At 25.5% G+C, this 26848-nt stretch overlaps 5 protein-coding genes across 13 annotated transcripts in view; 2 read left to right on the plus strand and 3 right to left on the minus strand.

Moving 5' to 3' along the window:
- Positions 1 to 44: 44 nt before the first annotated feature.
- Positions 45 to 16953, minus strand: LOC124425940 (early endosome antigen 1-like). 7 transcript variants are annotated; one of them, XM_046967049.1, is made up of 17 exons: positions 16556 to 16952; positions 15887 to 16047; positions 15633 to 15796; positions 13364 to 13546; positions 10787 to 11111; positions 9904 to 10685; positions 9157 to 9828; positions 8880 to 9052; positions 8470 to 8644; positions 8117 to 8203; positions 7612 to 7860; positions 7376 to 7519; positions 7107 to 7268; positions 6828 to 6992; positions 6645 to 6725; positions 5421 to 5690; positions 45 to 1874 (listed from the first exon to the last, which is right to left on the minus strand). In XM_046967049.1, exons 2-17 carry the CDS (start codon positions 16029 to 16031, stop codon positions 1854 to 1856), a joined length of 3798 nt encoding a protein of 1265 aa, XP_046823005.1. In that variant the 5' UTR covers positions 16032 to 16047; positions 16556 to 16952; the 3' UTR covers positions 45 to 1853. The 7 variants fall into 7 exon arrangements, with proteins under 7 accessions (XP_046823005.1, XP_046823004.1, XP_046823006.1 ...); XM_046967048.1 differs by having other exon boundaries at positions 5421 to 5693; XM_046967050.1 differs by having other exon boundaries at positions 5421 to 5663; positions 16556 to 16951.
- A 1065-nt stretch (positions 16954 to 18018) lies between these two features.
- On the minus strand, positions 18019 to 20713 carry LOC124425881 (sorting nexin-2). The gene is made up of 7 exons (XM_046966889.1): positions 20486 to 20713; positions 19829 to 20080; positions 19514 to 19760; positions 19272 to 19436; positions 19048 to 19169; positions 18665 to 18964; positions 18019 to 18560 (listed from the first exon to the last, which is right to left on the minus strand). Exons 1-7 carry the CDS (start codon positions 20585 to 20587, stop codon positions 18213 to 18215), a joined length of 1536 nt encoding a protein of 511 aa, XP_046822845.1. The 5' UTR covers positions 20588 to 20713; the 3' UTR covers positions 18019 to 18212.
- Positions 20714 to 21072: 359 nt separating this feature from the next.
- Positions 21073 to 22595, plus strand: LOC124426282 (vesicle transport protein USE1). Of its 2 annotated transcripts, none has more exons than XM_046967782.1 (5): positions 21073 to 21383; positions 21521 to 21570; positions 21672 to 21907; positions 22003 to 22329; positions 22459 to 22595. In XM_046967782.1, the coding sequence occupies exons 1-5, from the start codon at positions 21282 to 21284 to the stop codon at positions 22497 to 22499; spliced, it is 756 nt and encodes a 251-aa protein (XP_046823738.1). In that variant the 5' UTR covers positions 21073 to 21281; the 3' UTR covers positions 22500 to 22595. The 2 variants fall into 2 exon arrangements, with proteins under 2 accessions (XP_046823738.1, XP_046823739.1); XM_046967783.1 differs by having other exon boundaries at positions 21284 to 21423.
- A 15-nt stretch (positions 22596 to 22610) lies between these two features.
- Positions 22611 to 23896, plus strand: LOC124426283 (osteoclast-stimulating factor 1-like). The gene is made up of 5 exons (XM_046967785.1): positions 22611 to 22696; positions 23056 to 23102; positions 23187 to 23304; positions 23371 to 23582; positions 23659 to 23896. The coding sequence occupies exons 1-5, from the start codon at positions 22642 to 22644 to the stop codon at positions 23893 to 23895; spliced, it is 669 nt and encodes a 222-aa protein (XP_046823741.1). The 5' UTR covers positions 22611 to 22641; the 3' UTR covers position 23896.
- A 75-nt stretch (positions 23897 to 23971) lies between these two features.
- Positions 23972 to 26848, minus strand: part of LOC124426281 (gamma-tubulin complex component 4) — a 3464-nt gene continuing 587 nt past the window's right edge. The window contains exons 1-9 of one of the 2 annotated variants that reach the window (XM_046967780.1): positions 26774 to 26848; positions 26522 to 26651; positions 26235 to 26431; positions 25982 to 26076; positions 25603 to 25919; positions 25034 to 25522; positions 24769 to 24946; positions 24470 to 24692; positions 23972 to 24354 (exon numbers count right to left, since the gene is read on the minus strand). The exon at positions 26774 to 26848 is cut by the window's right edge and continues 587 nt beyond it. In XM_046967780.1, the coding sequence (XP_046823736.1) occupies positions 24106 to 24354; positions 24470 to 24692; positions 24769 to 24946; positions 25034 to 25522; positions 25603 to 25919; positions 25982 to 26076; positions 26235 to 26431; positions 26522 to 26651; positions 26774 to 26842 (1947 nt within the window). In that variant the 5' untranslated portion in view covers positions 26843 to 26848 and the 3' untranslated portion in view covers positions 23972 to 24105. The remainder of the gene's footprint in view (positions 24355 to 24469; positions 24693 to 24768; positions 24947 to 25033; positions 25523 to 25602; positions 25920 to 25981; positions 26077 to 26234; positions 26432 to 26521; positions 26652 to 26773) is intronic. The other variant, XM_046967781.1, reaches the window with a different exon arrangement.

Consider the following 26848-nt stretch of genomic DNA (forward strand, 5'->3'; position numbering starts at 1 on the left):
TACCATTAATTGATGTTAAAAATAAATAATATATAAATACCACATTTAATTACGTGCATTTATTTCCATATATATAATTCTTATTTTATATTACAATTAATACCTGACACACTACCAGGATTTTTGAACTGATTAATTTATCGACATAATATTATCTAATCAAGAGTATTTTGTTATTAAAACATTAATAAAAATATAAACAATAAACAGTTGTTTTTGACACTATAACTTTATTCCGTTGTTTTTATTAATATTACGTGGAAGCTACAATTATAATTCCTAAAAGTGAAAACAAGTAATCTCGTTATCAGAATGATTTACGAGAAATATATTAATAGAAGAATACATAATTATTGTGCATTGATTCAACAATGTGTTAAAGTGTTTTCAAATTCCTCAAAATTGCTCATATGCTACAATTTTATCTGATACTATGTTCACATATTATCGATCAAAATCATATAATATTAATATGAGATTAAAAAAACAAAAAGAAAAACAATGAAATTTAATGAACTAATTCTAAGTCTTTAAACATTATATAAGATACGAATAAGTACAATGCACGATCCACTTTATTGTTTATAAAATCAATGAAATATAATTACTCGATCAGATTAATTATTAAATTATATGATATAGATCATTTGAGGTCAATGGAAAGTATATTGAAGATGTATTATCAAATTAATTGTAAGAAGAGAAATGCTGTTTTTAATTTGTTTTCACCTTAATTATATATATGCGATAAAAAAGACATTTAAATTATATTAGTTAATCCATTATTAGATTTTATATAATCTCAGAAAATTTGATTTTTTCATCCAATATGAACGAACTGCTTGTCATGTCATTAGAGTATTTTCATTATTGTGACTCACAACTTTATTACTCAAAGTTAATGAAACAAAACAAATTTATCGAAATTATATAACTAAGTTCTCTAAATGCTTCAAACTCTGTGCTTTTCATTGACCTTTATGGTTAGCACTAAATAAGATATTTATAAGATTTCGCAATAATATAAATTCTCAATCTGTTTAGCAAAATTTGGTGTTGCCTATGCAATTCTATATACATAGGCCTGCATAAGTATATATCCATGTATTACTCCTCTAAGAAAACAGTTTGGCTTATAATCCAGAGAACTATCCTGATCATATACTATAAATTCTTTTCTTTTCTTTTTTTTTATGTATAAGATTATTTCATCTTGTTCGTTTATTGCACATATAATCTCTTAACGATTTTAGCTTTGTATACAAATGCTTTAACAATGTGAAAAAATGTCTAAAAAATGTGATATTAACCATACCTGTCACATATGGAGAAATTCATTTACATAAATGATTTCATTATACGTATATGTAAATTTAAAAACTTTTGTTAGAAAAAAAGAGACATTATCAATATACTGAATGAATTTTAATTTCAAACATAACGTAATTATAAAACCTTCCAAACAATTTGAACATTATGTTTTAAGAACAGAAATAAAATTTAATTATATGAAACATATAAAAAATAAAAAATGTATAATGCACAAATAATATAATTCTTACATTATTATTACTTATGCTTCCTAGTAATAATGATCGCAAATATCAGCTTCAATGTCTCTTATTTACTAACTATATGTTTAATTGTTTACATTTTCTCCACATAATAAAATATGGTATTCTTCATAATAAACATTATATTCGTAATATATTTTAATTGTTATATTAGTCTTCTCAGTAGCAAAGTATGCCATTTATGTGTACAGTCTGATTCCATATACATTTTATATTTTATTCCAATTTCTTTTTACCATCTAACCTTTACATAGAATTAACGTAGTTTGTTCTTTGAAGTTACTTTTTTCCTGAACCACCCTGAAAGCATAAACATGATTTATAAATTTTCATTAAAACTTCACGAAAAATTACAACATGTAAAAGCAATAGTTTCCTGTACATTGTTCCATCTGATACTAATTAAACAGTAAAGCATAAGTTTTTGGTGAAAGATGCATATTTATATTATATTATATAGTTGAGAAACATTAAAATGCGTGTTTACTTATAATGACATATAATACAGGAAGATCATATATATCTACACATAGTTATATTATTGTGTATTAAGTGTTATCATACCACAGTATATAAAAAACATATGTAATACCCTTAACATCGACCTCTTTTTTCTTGACTGTTAGAAATATAAAAATTATACTATGAATCAATAACTATTATCATATGAAATAATTAAATATGATTTATATCCCAGCTTTATCATATAATTATTTAGATTAAATATTTAATATAAAATACTTTTCTCCTACAATAATGAAAATAAGTCGACTTTTATTCTATTTAGTGACTAGAATTTTAGAAGGAAAATAAAAATAAATGATCTTGAAAATCAAAAGTAAAAATGATATTATGAGGCAATGTTTTAGGGTCATCTTTATTAATCATGAAGTGATAAGTCATCTGATAATGCAATGATACATAATATAATAAAATTCTATGTGCAAGTAAATATACCATTCGATATCTTCACATATATAATTGAATAAACACGCAAAAGTAAAAAACTAATTTATTAAAATAATTACCGTCACCAAAAATGCTACAAAGCATTGCAAAGAAAACCAACTACAGTAGATAATAATTTATTGTTCCTGTTAAGGCAATAAATACGTATGATATTGCTGCAAGCAAAGATGATTAACTTAAGCAAATAATAAAAGCATTGGACACAAATATTAATTATACTATTTAAGCCTACAATGAAGAATGGAAAAAAAATGAAATTATTTTTTTAAATAAAAGAAAATTACACAGTATACTGAAGAGATTATTTTGAATGGCGAAAGCGTGTAGTTTTGCAGTAATCAAACAGTACAAATTACTTCTGAATATTGATAATGTATAATATATCTACAACTAGTACACTAAAAATGTATTTCCTTCGTTCTATAAAGAAAATATTTCATGTAATGTTTCAGATTATATAATTGGATGCTCTGAAAAAGAATAAAACAAAACATATGAAAGCAATATAAATATATCAAGGATAACACACTAAAAAGTTATAATGGATGAACTAATAAGTAAATGAAATTAACATATAGACTGCTTGAAGTGTACCCTTTACCCCAGTGTTTGTGTTTATAAAATTTGATTTATACTCATTATGTACATTCACAATATGTCCATCATCTTCATTGCCGTTTTGCGCATTTTATATACACTTTGTAATATTATGTTTATTGATATGTCTACGATTCGTCGGCTATTATATTAAAATCTATCTCTATAATTTCTACATAATGTTATTTATATAAAATAAATTTTACGTTTTCTAAAAGTGAATAACCATACTAAACAGTATCACCTAATGTATAAAACTCCAGAATAATCTGATGTATAAATTGCAAAATATATTTATGATTGCACAAACGCATAAAAATGGTTTCGAAAAATGATAATATTCTGTCCTATATGATACACACATGATACTGCACGATACCAATATAAAAACACACATATAATATTTATGGACTTCAAGAATGTACATGTAACTGATATATTTTATTACATGTGCTAAAACATTCAAAATGCATTATGATAAAGGAATATAATCTATAACTAAGAATTATACATTGTGCAAAAATTTCACAAGAACGACACATTATCAATATAAGTCAAGGCACATAAATCTTAAAATATATCTCAAGTTTATTCTTATAGATTTGATACTTGAAGAAACTATGAGTAAATATATATTAAATTGGCATAGATCAATCATTTAAAAAGACTAATTCAATGTTTTTCAAGCATGGATAGATTATGTTATTCCCTGTTTAGAAAAACGTAATTATAAGCAAACTGATGCATAAATAAAGATTTAACTTAATATTAGATAACATAATCTGTGTTGCAAAATAATAATTTCATTAAAATCATTAAGAAACCTGACATGAACCGCTAGCAGCAGTCTACCATTGACCCTTTTATAAGGCTAAAAGAAAAATCTCGAGAGAATTTCATGTCTAGATTTGCATACCTGCGAATCTGCGCCGTTTTGCCGTGGATTTCTTAGTGGACTGTCAAAAGAACGAAAACAATAAAATCGTTATTTTTTGGAAGATGATACTTCATATGACAAAGCTATTTTTCTTATTATCAGAAGAACTGCAATGAGCTGCTGCCACGTGTTACGCTGATACGCTTTATACATAAATCTTAAAATTAAATTTTATATTGAACAAACACTGGGACAAAGGTATAAACACACTGTATTACATTTGATATTAACTTTTTCAATTGCCATAAAAGAAATTCATCAATATATGTATATCTTTTTTTAAATTTAAAAAAAAAAGTAAATTTGTATGACCAATAGTCACAAGAATTTGCTTCAATGCAAAAGGGAATGATTGGTTCAGTAAAATTTCATATTCATTAATACAATGAGAAATTATATAAAAATATATCCCAAATCCTGTGTATATATATGAAACATTAAATATTTGTAAAATATGTATATGTTAATCTATTTTATGATAAATATTAAGATCTTATTTTATATGGAAACAAACAAGTCTACATATGTATACAACATTTTCCAATTTTACTGTAATTTTTTATTTAAAACCACGTCTAATGTTATATTCTTGCTATATACGTGCGTCGAACTATATCTATAGATAAAAGTTACAAAGTGTACATATAGAATAATTATTCGATGATACTCTAAACAAATCTACCACACATTACTGTTCAAAATTGTAGATTAAATACAGCAAAATAATAGAAAGAAAGGTGTCAACATCGTCACAAAGAAATGTTATCAATATATCGATATGTAAAAATACTGGTTATACTATATAAGTCTAATTAATGATCTGCAATCAATATAATGAGTTACAAATATGTAATTCAAATAATTATAAATACAATAAAATAGTAAAAAAAAGGAGTCAACATAATGTTACAAAGAAATATAATGAATATATAAATATATAAAAATACTGAAATACATTATATAAGTCTAATTAATTATCTGTGATCAAGTATAATAATTTAAAAATGATATTTCAGTGACTGTCAATACATTTTAAAATAATTATTATTGCAAGAATTTTAACATAGTATAGAGAATATAAAATACCTAATGTATATAAAAATATTTTTTAACGGGAGAAAAAAAAAATCAATCTTGAGTAAAGTAATAATTTAAAAAAAAAGAAAAAGAGAGGAAAAGAACATTTTATGCAACATATATGTGTTTGTGACACAAATAGAAAATATACATCTAATAGTAGATAGAACATTCTCTTTGTAATATTAAGCCTGAAGTGAGATTGAACCTACACAATAATATAGAGCCAGTAACATTTCTTTGATTCAGAGATTCATTAGGTTTACCTTCCTTTTTTTCTTGTGTTTTTTATGTTGCTGGCCAATCAATGGATTCCAACTAGCCTGTGTATTGTGATCTGTCATATGACAAGATTTGGAGGAGTATTTTGAAGTAAGAGAGCTGTTGTCAATTTCTTGTTGAGACTGAACCAAATTCATAGACTTGGTCATGGGACAGTTTGCAAAGTCTGTATTCTTGAGGAGAGTACTTTGTAATGCAGCAATCAGACTTTGTGCTGCTAGGGGCGTCTGCATTTCAGATATACAATTATTTAACTGCTAAGAGAGTAATAATAAATAATTTTTATCGAATATCGTTTAAACCTTTTTTTGAAACATTGACATGGATATGTAAAATGAACAGTGCAATTCTCTATAAAACCATAAGGATAAAACATATATTATATTGCTGATTAATTTAATTCATAATATCATAAAATATATAATAATAGCACGTTCTCTCAATGAAATTTTTCCGAAAACCCCACCTCCCCTTTCCTTTTTTTTTAACTAAAAATAATAAATAATATAAATATATACTTGTTAAGGATATTAGCAAAATAAGTGTCAAATCTAACATCTATAATAATATATGAACACAAATTATGAAATATTAATTTTCTATGAATAAGTTCTATATATTATGAAATCTATAAATACAAAACAGAAATATATATCAAATTTTTCACGCATATGCTTTTCATTATATAGTGCAAAACAATTGCTTTAAGAATATATTCATATAATATATTCATACAAGCATATACCGATGCACCTAAAACATAATCTTTTTTGCTGAAAGCAAATAATTGATACGCGTTTGCAGTTTGTGTTAGAAAATTATATATACACACGCGTACATACATGCTTAACAATAAAATCATGTTAGTGTATAATTATTAGCAAAAAGAAAAAAAAATTTTCAATAGACGTGGATTTACTATTTGTGTATCATAATTTCATAATAAGATAAGTAATTTATATTTCATACAATTTATCTTAATTATATTGAACATGTAATAATTCCTAATTTCAATAAAATTTAATGGTGTATTAACATGATATCATATTAAAAGAAGATTATAGAATAACCTTACATTTTTTTCATACTTTTAGATATGACATCACTTCATAATTACCATAACCACAGCATAAGCCTCATAAATAAATTTATCAAAAAGAAGGTACTATAGGTGCAATAGTAATAATGTCATCTATTTATGTACTAACCTCAGACATAGGAGAATCAGAAGTGGGAGGGCCATTCAACATGGATTGTTCAGAACTGCTACAACCACCACATACCTCATTCTAAAATAAAATAATATGATAATATATAATTGTGCATAAATATAATTTATTTCTTTCGCAATTTAATTTTATTATTTTAAATAGAAAGATACTTTTGTATACCTTTAGCTGTGATATTTCTTGTTGAAGTTGTGTTACAAGATTTTTTTCTTGTGCTAAACTGGATTCACTAGTTTCTACTAGAGCATGTAATTTGGCTACTGATGCATCTAATGTTGTCCTTTTATTTCTTTCCATCTGAAGTTCTTCTGATAACCGTGTCTTCTCCTATAATTAAATAATAAATCAAAACATAAATATATATAGTATATCATTAAACTATTAACGAACATTTGTTCTCATTACATTGTATTTATATTACTTGTCTTATTAATTACTAACCTCTTGAAGTTTTTCTAAAGCGGCAAGATCATGATTGCACATATTTCCATTTGCAACAGATTTCTGTGCAACTTTTAGAATTGATAATTCAGCATTTGTTTGTTCTCTTAAAGATTGAGCATCCTGTAATTTAGCTTCCAATTCAGATATTTTCTCCCGAAACTATATAATAAGAAGGAAAATCATGTTAACGATATATTATATATATAAAAATAAATATAGTGTAATTATAATCATTTTTAATCGTAACTCAAATTACGAATATCTACCTTTTCATTTGTGCTTAATTTTGTTTGTAATTCAGTCAATTCTAGCCTAAGATTACAAACTTCATTTTCCTTCTGCTGCAATTGTGTTTGCCATCTAGTTTCTTCAGATTCTATATAACTTTGCAATTTATTAAGCATGCCTTCCTAAAAAATTGTAAAAACAATTGAATTATTTATAAAAGTTGAATTAATTAGAAAATATTATCTAATTGTAAGTCACTTTAAGTTCTACTTACTGTATCATCAATAATTTGTTTATAATGTGAAACCATGCCTTGTAAATTTTTATTTTGTTTTTCTATATCTGTATTTATATCCATTATATTTTTATCTTTTAATGTATTTATAAAAGAGTATACTTTATTTTCAAAGGCATTTAGCCATTGCTCGTGTGAAGTTTCTGTAACTTTTATTTCTGGAAATACCCTTTGTAAAAATGCTTTGGTCAGTTCCTGTTGCTCTGCCTTGATTTTTTGTGTTGTATCCTAGTAATATAAAGCAAATTTAATAATAATAATAACTATGTTTATAATATATGTATAATATACACGTACATGTAACCTCACCAGCATAATACATATGTATACAAATATAAATTTATTTAATTTATGAATGAAATAATAGCATTATATAGAGATAAGATAAGCTTAACACATAGTTTTTAAGTTGATTTCAAATGTAATATATAAATAAAATAAAATAAAAAAATCACATGTTACCACGAACAAAATAAAAACTTACAACAATGCCTTTTCCATTGTTAGATTTAGCACGCGACTCAGCGGCAGAAAGAGCTTCCATCACTTTCCAGTTTTTAGTACGTAGCTCCTGCACTCACCATAAATAAGATGAATTGTATATATATTTATATATTATTACAACATATGTGGTTCATAAACATGAATGTTTCGAATATTAATCAGAGAATATAATTGGTAAAGTGATGGAAGCAATTGAAAACAAGAGAAAATAATTTTTAGAAATGTATGTATACAAGAAAATATATATACATGCATTGTTTCGATAAAGAACAATAAAAATAAAGAGTATCCATTCTTCACCAAATAAAATTATCTCATAGTTTCATCACTCACATTGTTTTTCGATCTTTGTGCATCCAAATCATTTTGCAGTCGTGCAACTAAACTATTCTGATTACTCATATCACTTTGTAATGCATCAACTTGTGCGTTTAACTGATTGAGTTTTGCTTCTTTATGTGTTAATTCTGTTTTTAAAGCATCTAACTGACTATCTTTCTGTGCTAACCTATAAAAATTAATGTATTACTCTCAATTAAAATATATATGTACTTTTCAAATATTGATATATTAAAGGGATTGTAACAATTAATAACTAAATATCAGCTTAAAAAAGTAATAATCTTGAGATAAAAAACAGGACTACGAATAATAAAAGCAAACACTAAAAAGAAAAGAAACAATTATATAAAAATTAGAAAATTATTAAATAAAATTATATGTGGATGGTATTTTATACGTACAAATTAGCATGTTCTAGTAATTCCGTATTATTCTTCTGCAATTTCTCCTCGATTCCATTTTCATGACCATCTGCAGCACGACGTTCAGTAGTTGCTGTCAATTGAGAAGCTAAAGATTCATTTTCTTCATGCAATTTTTTAATTTCCTTTTGCATCTCCATAAAATTCACAAGCTATATTAAGAAAACAGTATATAATTAATAATTATTTCTATTATTTTTATTATTTATTGATAAATATTTTTTAGATATTTTATTAAATAATATATCAATAATACCTGAGCTGAAAGTCTATCATTCTCTTCCTGTAATCTTGCAATTTGAATTTGTGTTTCGCTTGATTTTTTTTCATTTGTCTGAAGTCTCTGTATTTCAGCTTTTAAAACTTTTAATTCGTTTCCAGCTTCATTGTTTGCTTTAATTTGTTCATGTGCTTTTGCAAGTACTATCTGTAGTTGTGTGAGCTCCTCTTGAAGATTATGTGATTTATTATGATATTTGACAACTTCATCTGTTAATTGTGCAATATTACTGACTGCTTTATCAGAATCGGTTCTCGATCTTTCTAATTCCTTTTTCATATCATTATATCTAGATTCAATATGCTTCACTTCTTCTTTAGATTTCTTTAAGTCATTATAAATAAAATCAAGTTCTTCTTTACATTTTTTAAGTTCTTCTTCTCTGCTACACAATGCAGTCTTTAATGTTGTAATTTCTGCAGCTTCAGATTTTGCTTCATTCTTTGATAATGATAATTCCGATTCTACTTTAAGTAATTCAGCTTGAACTTTAGTTAATTCAGATTTCAAAGAAGAAACTTCATTAGCTTCTACTTTTACTACATTCAACTCTGTCTGCAGTGAATTTACTTGTTTCTGTAATTCTTGTTCATGTCGGTGTGAATTTTTTAATCTGTGATCTACATCAGCATGAGCACGATGAGATTCCTACAAGAAATTTTATAATCATTACATAATTAAATCAAAATTTATTTATGAAGCATAATTAATAAATATATTTACCTCTAACTGTCTAGCAACATCTTGGAGTCTGTCACTAGTTTCCTTAAAATGTTGTAATTGTTGCTCTGTATGTATCAATTGACCTTGCATTATGCTTAATTGCTGCTGCAACATCTCTATTTCAGCTGTACTGTTAGCACAAGATACTTGCAACTCGTTTTGCAATTCTTGTACTTCCACATGTTTTTGTGCCAATTGTCCTTTTAATGCAGTTTCATTTTCATGCATTTGAGCAAATTGAACTTCCATTTGTTTACGTTGTGCTATTAATTCTTGCTGCATATGACCCTGAGTTTGATCTTGATTTTCTTGCATTTTATGAATAATTGCAGTATCCTCATTAACTTTCGTTTGTAATTGTTCAATTTGTCTAGCAAATCCTTGTTTCTCTACAGCATGGCTTTCTAATATATGCTGCATACGTGTATGTAAAGTCTGAGCTTCTGTTATTTTATTGTTGAGTGCTTCCTCCAGTTGCCTTACATTAGCAGATAATCTAGATTTTTCTGCATTAAATTCAGCACGCAATTCTTTTACTTTATTTTGAAAAGCAATGCTAACTTCATGCTCATCAGTCAATGCTTTTTCCTTTTCTGCTAATTGTTTTTTTAATTTAATAACAGGATCAGCACGACCTTCAGTCCACTCTGAATGTTCTGATGGATTGTCTAATTGTTTATTTAAAAGTTGATCAATAAGGATTTGTATTTCTGAGCGACTGAGTTCAGCTTTTTGAATAAAAAGCATCAAAAGCGAAACATTAACAGCATCTTTATCACCACCTATGATATAATAAAATTTAAACAAAATATATAAGTTACTAAAATGTCAATATATAAATGTTAAAGTTATATTGAAATATATTCAATAAATGCATATTTACCGATCTGAGCAAGAATATCATTTTTTTTCTTTGTTTTCTTCGATTCCTTGTTTGATAATTGAACAGAGGGTACAGGATCTTTAACCACTTCTTTTGTATCCTTTATTATTGCTTCTTTCTGTTGATCTTTAGTCTCTTTTACACCTTCTTTATTCGCAACAGATGGTGCATTTACATTAATACTTGTTTCTTTTTTCTCTTCTTTTACATTTTCATCTTTTTTCTTAATTGGTTCTTTAATATTTCTTTTCACTTTTGTAGGAGTTTCCTTCGGAGATTTACTTACTATTGACTCAGACTGATTAATTTGTTGAAGATTTTCTTTCTATGATAAAAAAACAATAAATAATAAAAATTAATAAATTTTATAAAAAGCACATTAAATGCTTGTATTCATAAAATATTTACATTTACTTTTTAAAATAATTTATTAATTAATTTTTAAGATCATTAATTCATAAAAAACTTTAATGTTTTAATATGTAAACCTAAACCAGGGCTTGAGAATTATTATCAATATCGGTTTTCAAAACGGTTATGAAAGATCTTTATTTCAAATAACTGTTATGAAGAACCGAATTTTCCAAATTTTATTTGTTTCGGTTACAATTCCTATTTGCGTTCCTATATCAGCTCCATAATCATTATTTTTTCAGTTCTATGTTGGTTCTTGGACTATTTCGTAATTGACATCACTATTTAGTACTGTCCATGTACATATTTTTTACAAAATTATTATAGAAAAAGGAGAAACATTTATATGTATCATAACAGTGTTCAAATGAATAAAGCAATTACATATCTTTTATATTCACATAAAAACTGTATTATTTAGGATAAAAAGTTAATAAATAGGAGTTTCGATTTCTTGTTCTCAATTTTGATTTTATTTTGTCGCATACTGTATGTGAATTATTTTTATTCGTGACATTTGTGATACCATGTCTATGAAGCTTTACCAATAATTAAAGACATTGATCTGCTATGAATAATTATTAATCTCACACATGTATCTATCAAATCAAATTTTGTCTTCTTACTTTTGTTATTATTATATATTTCAATACTTCTTTTTTTATCATCCTAGCTATAAATTTATTTGGATGATGATTATCCAAATGTTTTAATAAATTTGTAGAATAATTCTAAAATTTGTAAGTTACAAAGTTAAAAAAAAAAAAAATAGTAAACATATATATGCATATATGTGTATATCAAAATTTTTTAAGAACAGTGTTTAATAGTGTATTGTAACTTATTTATATTAATTAAAATTCTTAAAGTACTTTCATACAATATCATCTTTTTTTGACTATTATTTTATAAAAGTGTCAGTCTAATTTAACTATTTAATTATATAATTATTAATTCTTTACACTACTATTTACATTACTATTTACAGAACTATTTAATTACTAAATAGTGAGTATTTTCAGTTTCTGTTCATTATAATAATCAGAATTGAACTGATTCATTTCGTATTACTAAGAAATTGATTTTGCTTCGATGTTTTTTTATCTAGACACCATGGCTCAAATGTCTTTAAGAATCGTTGAAAAGCTTCGAGTATCGTGTTAACTTTGCGATATTACAATCCTTTCAACGAGTCTGTAGAGATAAACAAAGCATTTGCACGTTAAGTATGTGATAGATGCAATAGATTACAATTATTGGCTGACAAATTATAGTCAATTGTTGAATTTTGGAGCGAATTTACATACAGCAATTACATTCACTTCGAAAATCATGAAAGTGTTACGATATCTGAAGATTGAGAATACATTCCTGTCCCTATCACATATATATGTAACTGCTTTATTTATTTAAACAATTCGTTATAAATCAATGACACATATAAATATTTCTCCTTTATTTATAATGATTTTGTAAAAAATATGCATGTGTATAGTAATTCGTAGTTGCAAAATTAGTGATTACGATTACGGAAAAATTAATACAAGAATTGATTCTAAAACTGTTTCAGAACCTAAATAAAACTCAAAAAATAATGGTTATGAAACCGATATGGGAACCCAAATTTAAACCAATCGAAACATAATAATTAGAAATTTCGGTTCTTCATAAGAATTATTCAAAATAAAAGTTCTTCATAAGAATTATTCAAAATAAAAGTTCTTCATAAGTGTTTTAATCAAAACATTTATGTAACAGTTTTAAATAACTATTTTCGAACTGTAATGTAAACGCTGTAAGGTAAATTATAATGATAAGCATGTTATAACACATTGATTGTTCTCATCTAAGAATTTCTTTTATATTCAAGCATATGAAATATTTTTCTTAAGGAAGAAATATTTTTTTTAAATGTACAAAAAATTGAAATTATTTAATAATTTAATATATTAGGAATATTGAACACATTTTTTATATCAAACATAAAATAATCAATGTATTACAATGAAATCATAAAATTATTGCCAAATTAAATTAGCATAGACATGCTTTAACCCTTCTTAAAATTATAGCATTCCGATATAATAGCCAAATTATAATTTAAAAAGAAAATAAATGATATGTATATGAACCAAGCAATTCTACCAAAAGCAAGTAACTCACACTATGACTCCGTATGAGTTCGAGATCATCCTTCGGTTGAATGAGCTCAAAATGATTAGTTTCTCCCAAAATAGGCTGCGAAGAACTTAATTCGGTCACAATAGCCAAAGGTTCGTCTTTATTTATGAGGATTGGCTTTACCTTTTCAGGTTTGCCTTTCTTCTTACTTGTTTTATTAACCTCCTGTTATTTTAATACAGATAGATTTGCTACATATTTATCATAATACTCAAAAATTATAAATATAGAATAAAGCCAGATAAAATATTATAAAATTCACATAAACCTTTACATAACATTAAATTAAACTAAATATGTGTAGAATGGAGAAAACATCTTCATAAAATATTAAAGTATTATATTATGAAAAAACTTTATGTTATAATAGAAGAATATGGTTTGTAGTATTATCACAAAATGGAATACTTGCACATATGCAATACTGAAATTTCTTGTTAGAATAAACAATGACTGAAAAGATTCATTTCAGTTTAAAGGTATATCATTATTATTAATTTATTATCACCTTATAACGGGCTTTATTTTCACTTCTTGCTGAACAGATATACCTGAAATTCACAAATCCATCATGTCATTTTGTAATGTATTTATGGAGTATATTAATCTCCTTAGGACAAAATTTGTAAATAATATTAATATTTAAATGAATTCTATTTTCATTTAATTAAAATATACTATGCAAGTTATATCATTTAAGATAATACATTTTATTTAACAGAATATATTGTATAACAAAAAATCTGTGACTGGCTTTATGTTTTCTGTTTTCTTTTACCAAAATAATATTTATAACCATATTTATTTTAAAGAATTATTTGATGGAAATTCAATTAGTAACATAAGACATCTTCTCTTACTCCATTATGTTGTAATCTTTATGATAAGGTAATACAGTGAATATTTAGTATCATTGCTGTGTTGTATAAGAAAGTTATTAATAGCAAGAAATTTAGAAATTCCAGATTTATCAAAAGACTATATATAGATATAAAATGAGTGATAATTTTACTAATTAAGCTTTATTGGTAGTTCATATATATATATGTATGTGGTGTGTATATGAAAAATATATAAATTATTAAAATGCCAAATTATTATGTAGTTAGCATAAATAATATTTATTATAATTGAAAAATAATAACTAACTCTTATGAATGTATATACTTTTTCCTTTGGTTATCAAAAATACTATAGAATGTCAATTTTACATAAAATAACCTATATAAACTCACCAGGGCATGATTTCTATTTGTATAATAGATATGCTTAAATTATAGAAACATACATAACTTCTAATTTAAACTTGCTCTAAAGAAAAACAATATAAATGTATAAACATAATGAATTGTTGCTTATTTAAAATAATTACATTATTAATACTACTCTTTGAAGTTAGGCATTATACATTGCTATAGAAATATTTTGGTAGCTAGAGGTCAAATGTTATGATATTTAACATATACATATATATTCAGTGTTGTAAAAATATTGTATTAAATTGAGTTGAAATAATACATAATATGAATTATCAATTTTGACAAGAATGTTCTCTATTATCAACAAATATGTTATATTTATTTTATTCAATAATCAAAAATACAAATTGTAAATAAAAATAAAAAAATTTTGCTAAGTGCAAAATTATTTCTCTATAAAAATAAAACAAAAAAAATTATGAAAATTTTTTAATCTATAAATCATTGTCTAATATTCACACATATTCAAATACACATGCAAATTTATATGAATCTATCAATCATATTGATATATAAAAGTTATGAAGTAATTTTTAAAAATTTTGCTAAAATCTTTTATGAATATATTAATTGCTTGGTTATGAATATTCATAATTGTTGGTTAAGTTATTTAATACATGCAAATATTACAACGCAGTTTCTTTCTAATAATTCTTTTAAGATTGCATTGCACCGTGACAGGAATATGATGCTATATGAATCTTATACAACACACTAGATATGATATTTGATACATGGCTTAGTATACCATATTTCATGCATGAGATGTAAGATATATCTATATATTATGTATGAATGTTATGTGTATAAAAAAATTAAGCATTTCCACAAATTTAAATAAATAATAGGCACAATAAGGAAAGCTTCTTTATTTCCCATTTTTAAAAATATAGAGAGCGCATGCACAACTACTAATACATTTTTGGAAATTATAAAATGAAATATAATAATGCTAGAAAAAAAGCAAACAAGTGAACATTGAACAATCATACCTGTAGAGGTAATTCAGAAGACAATATCTGTGGAGTTTCTTCGAACTGAACGTGTTCCTGTTTTTCATCTTTTTCCTCTTTATCTTCTTTTTCTTCTTTCTTTTCTTTTACTTTCTTGCCAGATTTATTCTTATGTTTTTTTTCTTTACTCTTATCCTTTTTACCTATATATGCAATATATAATATCGAATTAGATATAAGATCTTTAACGATACAATTAAAAATCAATTACAATATATTTTTATTGTACAAACTTAATAAAAGATCATCAGGAAGTTTTCTTTGTTCGGCAATAGCTTCTTCATATGATTTTTCTTTTATTCCAAATATGGATAAACAAAGTATAATTGCTGAGACAATTACTGCCCCTATACATACTAATGCTGTTTGCATATCCATCTCTTATATCTTTTTTCTGTGAAGAAAAAACAAAAAATTACATGCAATGTATCATTAAATTAATCTTATGAAGTATATGGTGCCACTGTCAAATTATATTCTAAATTCGTAAATAACGAGGAGTATACTTGTGAAAAATATTTTGAAATATAAATTAAAAGCAATGTATTATAAACAAAAGTTAATCTGAATTGATTAAAATACAAATAATTAAAAAATTTAAGAATTATATCGAATGATAGAAGAAATGTTGATTGTTATAATATAAATGCTTATTTTCAAAATTTACACATTTATATAAATATTTGAAAGGAAAAAGTCTAAAAATTGAAAATTTCAAGGAAGATCATGTGAATAATGACATATGGATGACAGTGTGGCAGGTCATCGACACGACTGCAAGAGATGACTACATCTTCATCAACATCCTATAAATCAGCCGAAAACCGGCAAAACGATATAATAACTTCAATACTTAATACGATCTTACATACGAGCATGCTTAAAATTTCATTAATACTTACCCAATTATTTAAAATAAATGAATACGATTAAATTAATGCAAGATATACAACGTAATCCGCTCTTTTTCAAAGAACCACTTCAATTCACAAGCAACGACTTCTTAAGAATTATGGCGACTGAACATAGAGACAAGCATACGTGTTTCAAAGCCACGCCTATCGAAATCCCGTGTTTGCTGATTGGTGGTATAGTCTGCCACGTATGCAAGATGCTCAACGTTAGCGAAGATGAAATTCATTAGAGAATTTTACCAATTATCATCAACAATTGATAACCTAGTTTAATTTACATCATTGCTATCCTAAACGACACGCGCATAAAATGGTCAATACATTTGTGTGATTATATACGACCAACAATCACCAACAATCTACAACAGGTCCGCCAACTTCAGAGATGTTACATTATATCCATTTTTTTTATTTATTTTATTTTATTTTTTTTTTAACAATAAAAATCTTAACAGTTTCTATATGTTACTCAAAAAAAAAAGAAAAAAAAAACAATCATACACAATATATTATTACAAACAATAGAATTCAATCGTTTAATGTAATACGAAAAATCTTGAGAATAAATAAAAAGCATTTTATCTCTTTCTTTTTGATAATAATTATTATTAATTTCAATTGTACATTCTTTTCATATTTTTTTTTAAGTTGAAATTTTTTATTTTTTCTTCTTTCATCGAAGAATTTTTTTATCATTAAATATTGATACTGCAGACATTATTTATGTGAGAGGGAAAAAACCGATTGCAATTATTATTCACACAAGAGTCAATTTCTATTTATAGCATATATGTAAAAAAGAAAGTTGTTTTATTAATATGCTTACTAAGAAAATTAACATGAAACATTTTTATGTGTGGATACCATTATTTTACATAATATATAATTAATTCGAATTTTTTTTTTTTACCAACTTTTGTGATAATTTAAATAATTATAACACCTTAGCAAAATACACGGCTAAATTCATTCAAAAAGAATTAAAAAAAACTTTTATATGTTTCTTTATACGAGCGGATATAAAAATATCATCAGTATATTAATTCACAAAGCTACGCTGTAAATTACAATTGCAAATTTTCTTCTAAATGTATAATTACTTACAAGTATAAATGATAATGCTAAATGACAAAGATTATATCTATATCTAATATCTAACAATTTAAATCATGAATACAAGTTTAAAGTTTATAATTTTATTTTTACAAAATGTCTCATTTTATAGGAATCATTAATTTGCATATGTAAATTGATATATATATATATATATATATATATATATATATATATATGTATACATATATATGTATGTATATATGTGTATATATATATGTATGCATATATATATACATATACATATATATATATATATATTAAGTGTTCTCACACAGAAATTTTTGCAGCAAACATCGCTTAAGTTTTTCCACATCACCTACACTTCCTGCATTCTCTATATCGATTTTTAACTAGTTCACGGTAAAGTGTTTTTCTAATCAGTCGATAATTTGTTTTTCTTTATCTTTTCTTTTTTTTTATATACAAATGCAAACAGTATAGGTAAGGCAAACAAATCTTATTCATCATAAAGTTTTCATATATCTATACATAATAAAAAAAGTATTATATATTGTTAATTGAGGAATGTTCATGCGACTGCTCGTGCCTCAGGTAGAAAACTCTCCCAATATTTGATCAGTTGGTTTTGATGTTGCAACATTGCTTCAAGATATTCAATTAATTGTTTCTTAAAATCTTCCACTCTGACCAATTCGAAACGTTCAACCTCTTTTTTTATCATCTTTGAAATATTATCAAATTCTTCCTGACCTCTTTCTACTTTAGCTTCCCATTCGACAACTTCAGTAGTAGCTTGACTTGTTTTATCAGTTCTACCAGATTGTTCTAATCTAGCCTTTTGTTCCCGTTTTTTGTTTAACATCATTTGAGCATGCTGCCAATTTTGAAAAACTTTAACACGTTCGTGAAAAACATCCTAAAACATATTTTCTAATATTAATCATTACAGTTGTATTTTTTTTTTTTTTTTAATAATTCATTCTTTTCATATATCATTTAAATTCATATGTTTCGACCAACCTTAATAGCACCAATAAGTGCAACATAATCTCTTAACATTTCTCCAAATTGATAAAGATCACTATTGCTTTGTGCTTTTCTAATTACTTCCACTTTCTCCAATGTTTCAGCTAATTGTGCTAATGCTCTACCAAGAGAAGCTCCTGGCTCTCCATGACCAAGAACTGCAATTGATCTTGCAGTTGCCCCTGTACAATTTGCAAGTTCCCTCCTTTGATTAGTTAAGGTATCAACAGCAGAGTGTAAAGCACGTAATTGATTATCAAGAGATTCAATTTGTGAAGTTTTTTCTTCAAACCACTGTAGACAAAAAAATGTTACACTAAATGAATATGTCGCATTAAAAAAAATCTCCCTATATATTATTGTAATATGATTCTCACCGTATCACTTTCATCCATTTTATACGTTATTTTATTAACAGTTTCTCCAACTTTATTAAAGAGTCTCATTACTCCAGCACCACTCAAAGCAGATGTATTCGTTGCTTTAGGTAATTCCATGTCTAATAAAATTTCATATATGAATGAATAAAATTATTAAGAAATTTTGTGAGTGTATATATATAAAAATGTGTATATATATAATAATTTCAATAAAATTATACCAGCTTCTAAAAATTCTCTAAAATCAGGATCTACGCTCAAAACTGGATGTGCAGCAGTTCTGTTTAAATATCTTTCAAGAGCAGCTCTACGACGTTCAATGAACTCTGTAGAACTTGAGTTTTGTTCTTGATTTTTGTCACCAGACATTTTTATTTTTGTTGTACCTAATTATATAATTAATATTTAAGTAAATATATACTAATTAAAAAGTTGTATTAATATGAGATTAGTATAAAAATACCAATAACACTTTTCTCTGGTGCTGGTGGAATAATTCTACCATTTCTAAGATATTTATCAGTTAATTTATCATGAAGACCAAGAAAATCGCTAAATCTTCTAGTTACACTAAAATTGCGTTTTCTAAATATTGGCATGTTGGTTTTAGTTTCGACTTTATAGGCCATATAAGCACCCATACCATCGCCTATCTTTTGAGGCGAAGTGACTGTGATTTTGAGAAAAACATCAGTTGAATCAGCTGATACCTACAAAAAAAAAAAAAGGATTAAGAAATAAATCTGCAACTAAGATTAAATTAAAACTTCATATATACCTCTTCGAATGATTGAGATTTAATAACATTTGTTGATAATATATCTGCATTGTCATTTATCGGAACATCATGCAAATCTCCAATATCACTGCTCATAGGACCTAATGGAGGACTTAGTGGACCAGGTGGTGGACTTGATACAGAAGAAAATGAATTTTCTTCCATTGCGTCTCTTAAGGTTAATTTTGGTAACTCTGCTTGTAGCGTAGATACACCATTGTAAGGGGGTGAATCTTCCAATTGACTTTGATCCTGAAAAGAAACATTATGCATCATATAATATATATAATCTTATATCCTTTCTTTATCAAATTTTATCAATATATATTTTTATAAATAAAGATAAAATAAAAATATAATATTTTAACATATATACATTTAATATTCTACTATTTTTGAAATTTGTAATATTAAATGGTATTACAGAATATAACTGAAAAATATAATTCACTCAATAACATAAGTAATAATAATCTCGAGTTAATTAATATTTATAAATTATTATTTTTAACTATAAATTACATCGACTTGATAATATAAAATAATTTCAATGATATTATAAATCTTAAATAAACTAATAAAACTACATATAAAACATCTTTGTCTGAATAAAGAGTTTTGTTAATTTCGATTGAAATCTCGAATCTTATAAAATACCTGTACTGCAGAGGCAAAAACATCGTCGTCATCATCCTCCAAATCATCGCTTTTTGTTTCATTAGTATCAAATAAAGGCGGAGTGTCTTTAATATCAGCCATCTTAGCGGTTCTGTCAATCTACGATGTCAAGATGTATAGGGATCGGCCCCTCGAATGATTACTACCGACGTCAAATAAACTAGAACCTACCGTTATCAACTTCCAGAGAGCGGTACTTTTAGCGTAAACGCGCGCGTTTAGCTATCTATGCACATATATATATTTATATATATATGCATATATCTGATTAGAAATGACAATGTAAGAAATTCAATATAACAAATACGATTAAATTATACCATTTTTAATTAAAAAACAATATCACATATTATATTGATAACAAGATCTATGAAAATCGATGTAAAATATATCATAAATAAAATCAAATTATCATATATTAATCGATAAATTTATTATTTAAATTTATACAAAATACAATGAAACTTACGTTGTATGTTTACGTCAGTTAATGGCGGGAATTTGAAAAAAAGCACTGCATATAAATCTTCTTAATACTTTAAATATTTTAGTATTTTATAGTAGTTTAATATTTTAGTATTGTAATTATATTTCTTTTTTTTATACATTTCTATATGTTTTTATAAATATGTTGTCTTATAGCATTAAAGAGATGATCATTATAATGATCGTAAATAATGTTCATAATTCTGACGAGTTTAGGTCATATGGAAAACACGCGATATTGACAGAATATTATTACTTCGTTTAGTGTTCAAAAATAAATTTATCAGAAATGTTACAAATGTCTAGATTAGAAGTCAACGTTAGGCGACTTTTAACACGTTGCGAATTAATGGCAAAAGATAATCCTCAAAAGGATTGGAAACTTGAAAAGGTTATTTTATAAAAATTTTGAAATTACTAACCTATTTTTGGTACACATATTTAAATATATACATAAATATTATTTAAAATGGATGAATTTTTTTTAGTATACTAGTACATTATTTAAAAATTTATTTTTTGTTGCAGTACATACTTGCTCTGGACGAAATGATTAAGAAGTTGCAAGCTTTACCAGAGTAATTCATTTGATACTATAAATTCATCTTTTTTCTATGTTATTATGATATAAAAATTTTATTCATTTAAAAAATATTCCAAGAAAAACCTTTTCTTTTAGCAAACCTTCCAAAGATGTTTTAACAGGATATGCAAAGAGACTTGATTTTTTAAAAGGAATTGTAAACACAGCAAAATTAAATAATCCAGATGAAAGAGTAGCTGCTGTACAAATGTTATCTAAAACATCAAATGTAAATGACACTCTTGGTCCAAATATAGCGACACAAATACATCAGAAAACTACAGCAAGATATAATCAAGAATTACGTGCAGAACTATTTCATACTGAAAAGGGTACAAGGAAATTATATCATAAATGCATCATATATGAGAATAATACTTACACTTAAGAATGCAGTATAATAAAGGAAACATATATTTAATTTAAGGATCTTTAGATGATGGAATTCGACATAGATTTCCTAGTGCAAGTATACAGGATGAAGATTTAGACGCGCTCGTGAAATATAATCGAAACATTCAAGAAAAGATAGCAGAAAATATGCTCTCCATGACTAGCAGCATGAAAGAACATGCTTTAGCAGCTAGTGCTATTATAAAAAGAGATATCAGTACCTTGGAAAAGTCTGAAAAATTAACGAATACTAATACTGGAAAATTGAAAACAGAATCTTTGAAGTTGGATGAACATACAAAATCCAATTGGAGGTGTTGGGTTTGGTTAATGATTGCATTTGTACTTGTGGTATTTTTTAGTAAGTACAATATTTATTTCAGATATATATTATAAATATAAAAATTTTGTAATTATAGTATTTATTAGATTGCTTTCTGTAGTAATATAAAAAATTTATATATATATATATATATTTTTTTTTTTTTAGATATGGTACTATTTATGAAAATAGCAAAAAAGAAAATTTAAATGTATTTTAATAATAATAATAATTTTATAAAGGATACGTGTTATGTATTTAAAATGTATGCACAAGATAGTGCATCAATGTGAATTGCTGTGAATATAGCTGTATATGTCATTTAGTGGATTATGATGGTAAGAGTGCTTCATGATGAATATGCCTGTGAAAACACCTGTTCCACCCAAAACTAGCTGGAAACCTGGTAAATACTTATTAAAAACATCGTTCGTGAAATTATATATAATGACAATTTATAAATTTAATATTTAAAATTGTGAAGGTATATTGTGATAAAATTATGTATCTAGAAATATATATGTTTCTGCATTTCATTATAACTATTCTATTACTAGGAAACACTCATTTGAAATATATATAAATTTATTTTAAAGATAGTTGATATAATTTATATTATTAATATAAATAAGATATTTCATACAACTAAATGCAGGATCATAGAAATTTAATAAAATTTTGTAAAGAAAGTGTTGCATTATGTTTTACCTATATCCAAATATAATATTATAATGAAAAGTATTACAATAAAGGATTTTTTTTAAGGTAGGGTAAAAGTAGTCAGAGCATTATACAAATATACAGCGCAACAAGTAAGTAAATATTTTTTATTGCAATATTAAAAGTTATTTTCTATTATGGTTAAATCATTAGAATGTTATATTTACTTCTTATAGGCAGATGAATTATCTTTCGATGAAGGAGATATACTTTATGTTTATGAAAAAGACGTAGACAGTAATTGGTGGAAAGCTAAATGTGGAAGTCGTGAAGGCCTTATACCTGTTAATTATGGTTAGAATTATTTTCAATAATGCTATTATAATACAGGTCCCTTTTATTTTTTATTTTCATTTCCAGTCGAAGAACAAATGCAAGAGATCTTACTGCCATTACACGAAGCTGCCAGACGTGGAAATATATCCTTTTTAAAGGAATATTTAAAACAAGGGGTATCAGGAACTGGTTTAGATGCAGCAGGCAATACACCATTATATTGGGCTGCATGTACTGGTCACATTGATTGTGTAAAAGAACTCCTTTCTTTACCAAATTCTGCGATTAATGCACAAGTATATCATATTTTCAGATCGTATTAAATTATTAAATTGCAACATAACAAAATGATTTTTTCATAATTGATTTCAGAATAAAATGGGAGAAACCCCATTACATATTGCAGCAAATCATGGACATTTAGATGTTGTAAATTTATTACTTAAAAATGGTGCTGATCCATTCATAAAAAATAATGATAATCTTACAGCCAAAGATTTGTCTTCAAATATAGCTATTAAAAATGCATTACAATTAAACCAATTACACCATAATATAAAATGTGGATATACAGATGATGATTATAATGATGGAAGCGATTCGGAATAATTTTGTATTAAAATTTATAGGAACTTAAAAAATCAAATGAAAATTTTAAATAATAATTTTTTTTTTTAAATAACAATTCAAGCATTATACATTTTGCTATTCTTTCTCTTACATTACAAACATTTAGTATGTTGTATATATAAGTATAATGATAATTTATTTTAAGTAAATTACTTGAATAAAAAAATAATTGCAATTTTTATTATAACTTTAATGTTTTTTACTAAACCATCTATTAAAATCGAGTCTCAATAGCAATTGAGCTAAATGTTCACCACTAGGTTGTGAACGAACTCGATTTAGTGTTTTAGTCAACCAGTCCATTAAACAATCGAGCGTATCAGAAAGTGTTTTTAATTCTTCTTTTTCTGTTAGAAGCAAATTAGCAACTTCCCACGTAGATGCTTGGAGAATGAAATCATCACAAAGTCTTAACAAAAGACGTATTAATTTATTTACCTGAAAACAAATAATCTATATTTGATTTATTCCGCGAATAATTAATTTATTATAATAGAGTATTATTACTAATAATAATAAATCAGAATATATAAAGTCTATTAATTAAACCTACTGGATTCTTTCTCTCTTTAACATTGCCTGCTAAAAAAGTCTGTGACATAACATTGGCCAAAAAAATAGAATGTGCTCTTTGTACGTCTTCAAAATTTTTAGTATTTTTCACATTTCCCTCCATTATAGTATATTGACTCTCTAATACATCCACTTGCAAATAATACTGTAAGTTATCGACAATGAAGATCAAGTTATTTCGTAATTGAATCACACCAATATCGCTAAAATTATAAATATTTTATATAATATATTATATACATGAAATGTATAATACATAGATAATTTAATCATACATACATATTTTTAAGTTGCATATGTTCGCTCCATAAATTCCATAAATCTATTTGTGTTTTTTTCACCCTTAATAAAAATCGGAATAAGGTATTATAATCATTCAATGCACATGGGCTAAATAATAAATGTAGCGGCCAAACAATTTTATATTTTAGAATTATTAGTCCCCAACCACGTTTTTCTATGAAAAAATATTTGAAAATTAAAAATTTTATCTTTTCAATATCAAATTAAAAATGTTGTAATCAATTATATAGAGAAATCATACCAATAGGATCTTCGAGTTCTTTTTCTGAAAAATCATTACATCCAATCAAATCATCATCATTATCAGTTTTAGTCTCTGGAATTGGTACAGTGAAATTAAAGCTATCCATAGTACTTTCATCACTTAAATGCATTTTTCTTATTGCTATTTGAAAAGCAAGATTAATATCCCTAGATGTATGATTTGTTGGTGTTTTATTTAGAATATGTGCTGTCAGCCTAATAAATTCTCTAAATAAATCGCCACGTCCCATTAAATAGAAGTCTTTCATCGATTTAAGCTGTTGCAAAAGTTGAGCTTCTTCGACTGCAACTTGCCATAATAGTTCAGTTACACATTGTTTTAACTCGTCTATCGTCCTTTCAAATTCGACAATATTAAAAATTGGTTTGGATTGAAGATTTTGAAGTTTTCGAAAATATTCATATTCTTTCTCACCCCATATAGAATTATCAGTTTTAGTGACTACACTGAAATCTATGAAAGAATCTTTAAATTGTAATAATTACAACAGAAAGCTATTGCATAGAGTTCTTAATAATTGAATAATAATTCCATATAACATTTACCTTTCTTTTGCCTTGGATCATTTCCAAACATTATAATAGTTTGTCCTATAGTTAAAATTTTTGTTGCCACTGATAGTCCGATATGAGAAGGAAGCATATCTATTTGAATATCATAATCCCACATATCCAAGCTACACTTTTTATTATTTGTTTCTTCGTAACCATCTATATTACTTTTTTTTTCTGTAGATGTTGAACTGTTCTCATCATCAGATACTTTTTGAATAAAAAATTCATGATATACATCATCTAGATGCCCATATAAAAGCCAACTTGTTAATTGTTTATAAAAAACTACATGTACACAATGTATCATCCTAAAAACAGAACAACAAAAGATGTATGATATAATAAACCATAATATATACTTAATACTTACTTTTCTAATGCTACTTCAACTTCAGGTATACCGGTATGCATATGCTGATGCAGACATTGTATTAATTTACAACCATGGAGTTTTTGTGTTTTTATCTGCAATTAATACAACATATATAATATATATGTATATAATATATATGTATATATATACATACATACACACACATATATATTAATGTTTTAAACCATGCTTATAATATTTTGTTAATCAAAATATGATATATATATATATATATAAAATTATTATTTACTTCACGTATAATGGAGTTCAAAACAGAAAATAAGCACACATGTTTTTGTACATGACAAAGTATGTAAGATACAGGTGTATAGCTGTTAGTTAAAATAGTATTTTCTAATTCTATAACATCTTGATGAAAAGGTTCTAAAGCTTGATTCATCCCATCGCAAAGAGCTCGAAGATAAAGCCCTTCTATATCTTGTGGTTCTGTGTATATAATGGACATTTAAATTTATAATAACATAATATATATATTGTTAAATACATAATACAATTAATTATCATATAAATAAATACCAGTTTCATTGGTGTCACATGTATGTATTTTAATAAACTCTCGAATTGTATTACATTGTTTGACAATATCAATAATTTTCTTAACTAAGGCACGTTCTCCAGGATGGAAATATTTATCTAAATCTATAGACTAAAATAAAGAAAATTAGATTAAACAACAATCAATCGTCAATGAGTTTTGTTTTATAAATTAATGAAATAAATGATTTATAAATAATCTAAAACTTGTCAACTTTAATTTTATTTTCTCACATCAATTTCGAGCATTTCCATCAAACTGGTTGAACAACCCCAAAGGGACACTAAAATTTCATGTAACATTTTAAT

Source organism: Vespa crabro, chromosome 8 (genome assembly GCF_910589235.1).
Source record: "Vespa crabro chromosome 8, iyVesCrab1.2, whole genome shotgun sequence".
Classification (NCBI taxonomy): domain Eukaryota; kingdom Metazoa; phylum Arthropoda; class Insecta; order Hymenoptera; family Vespidae; genus Vespa; species Vespa crabro.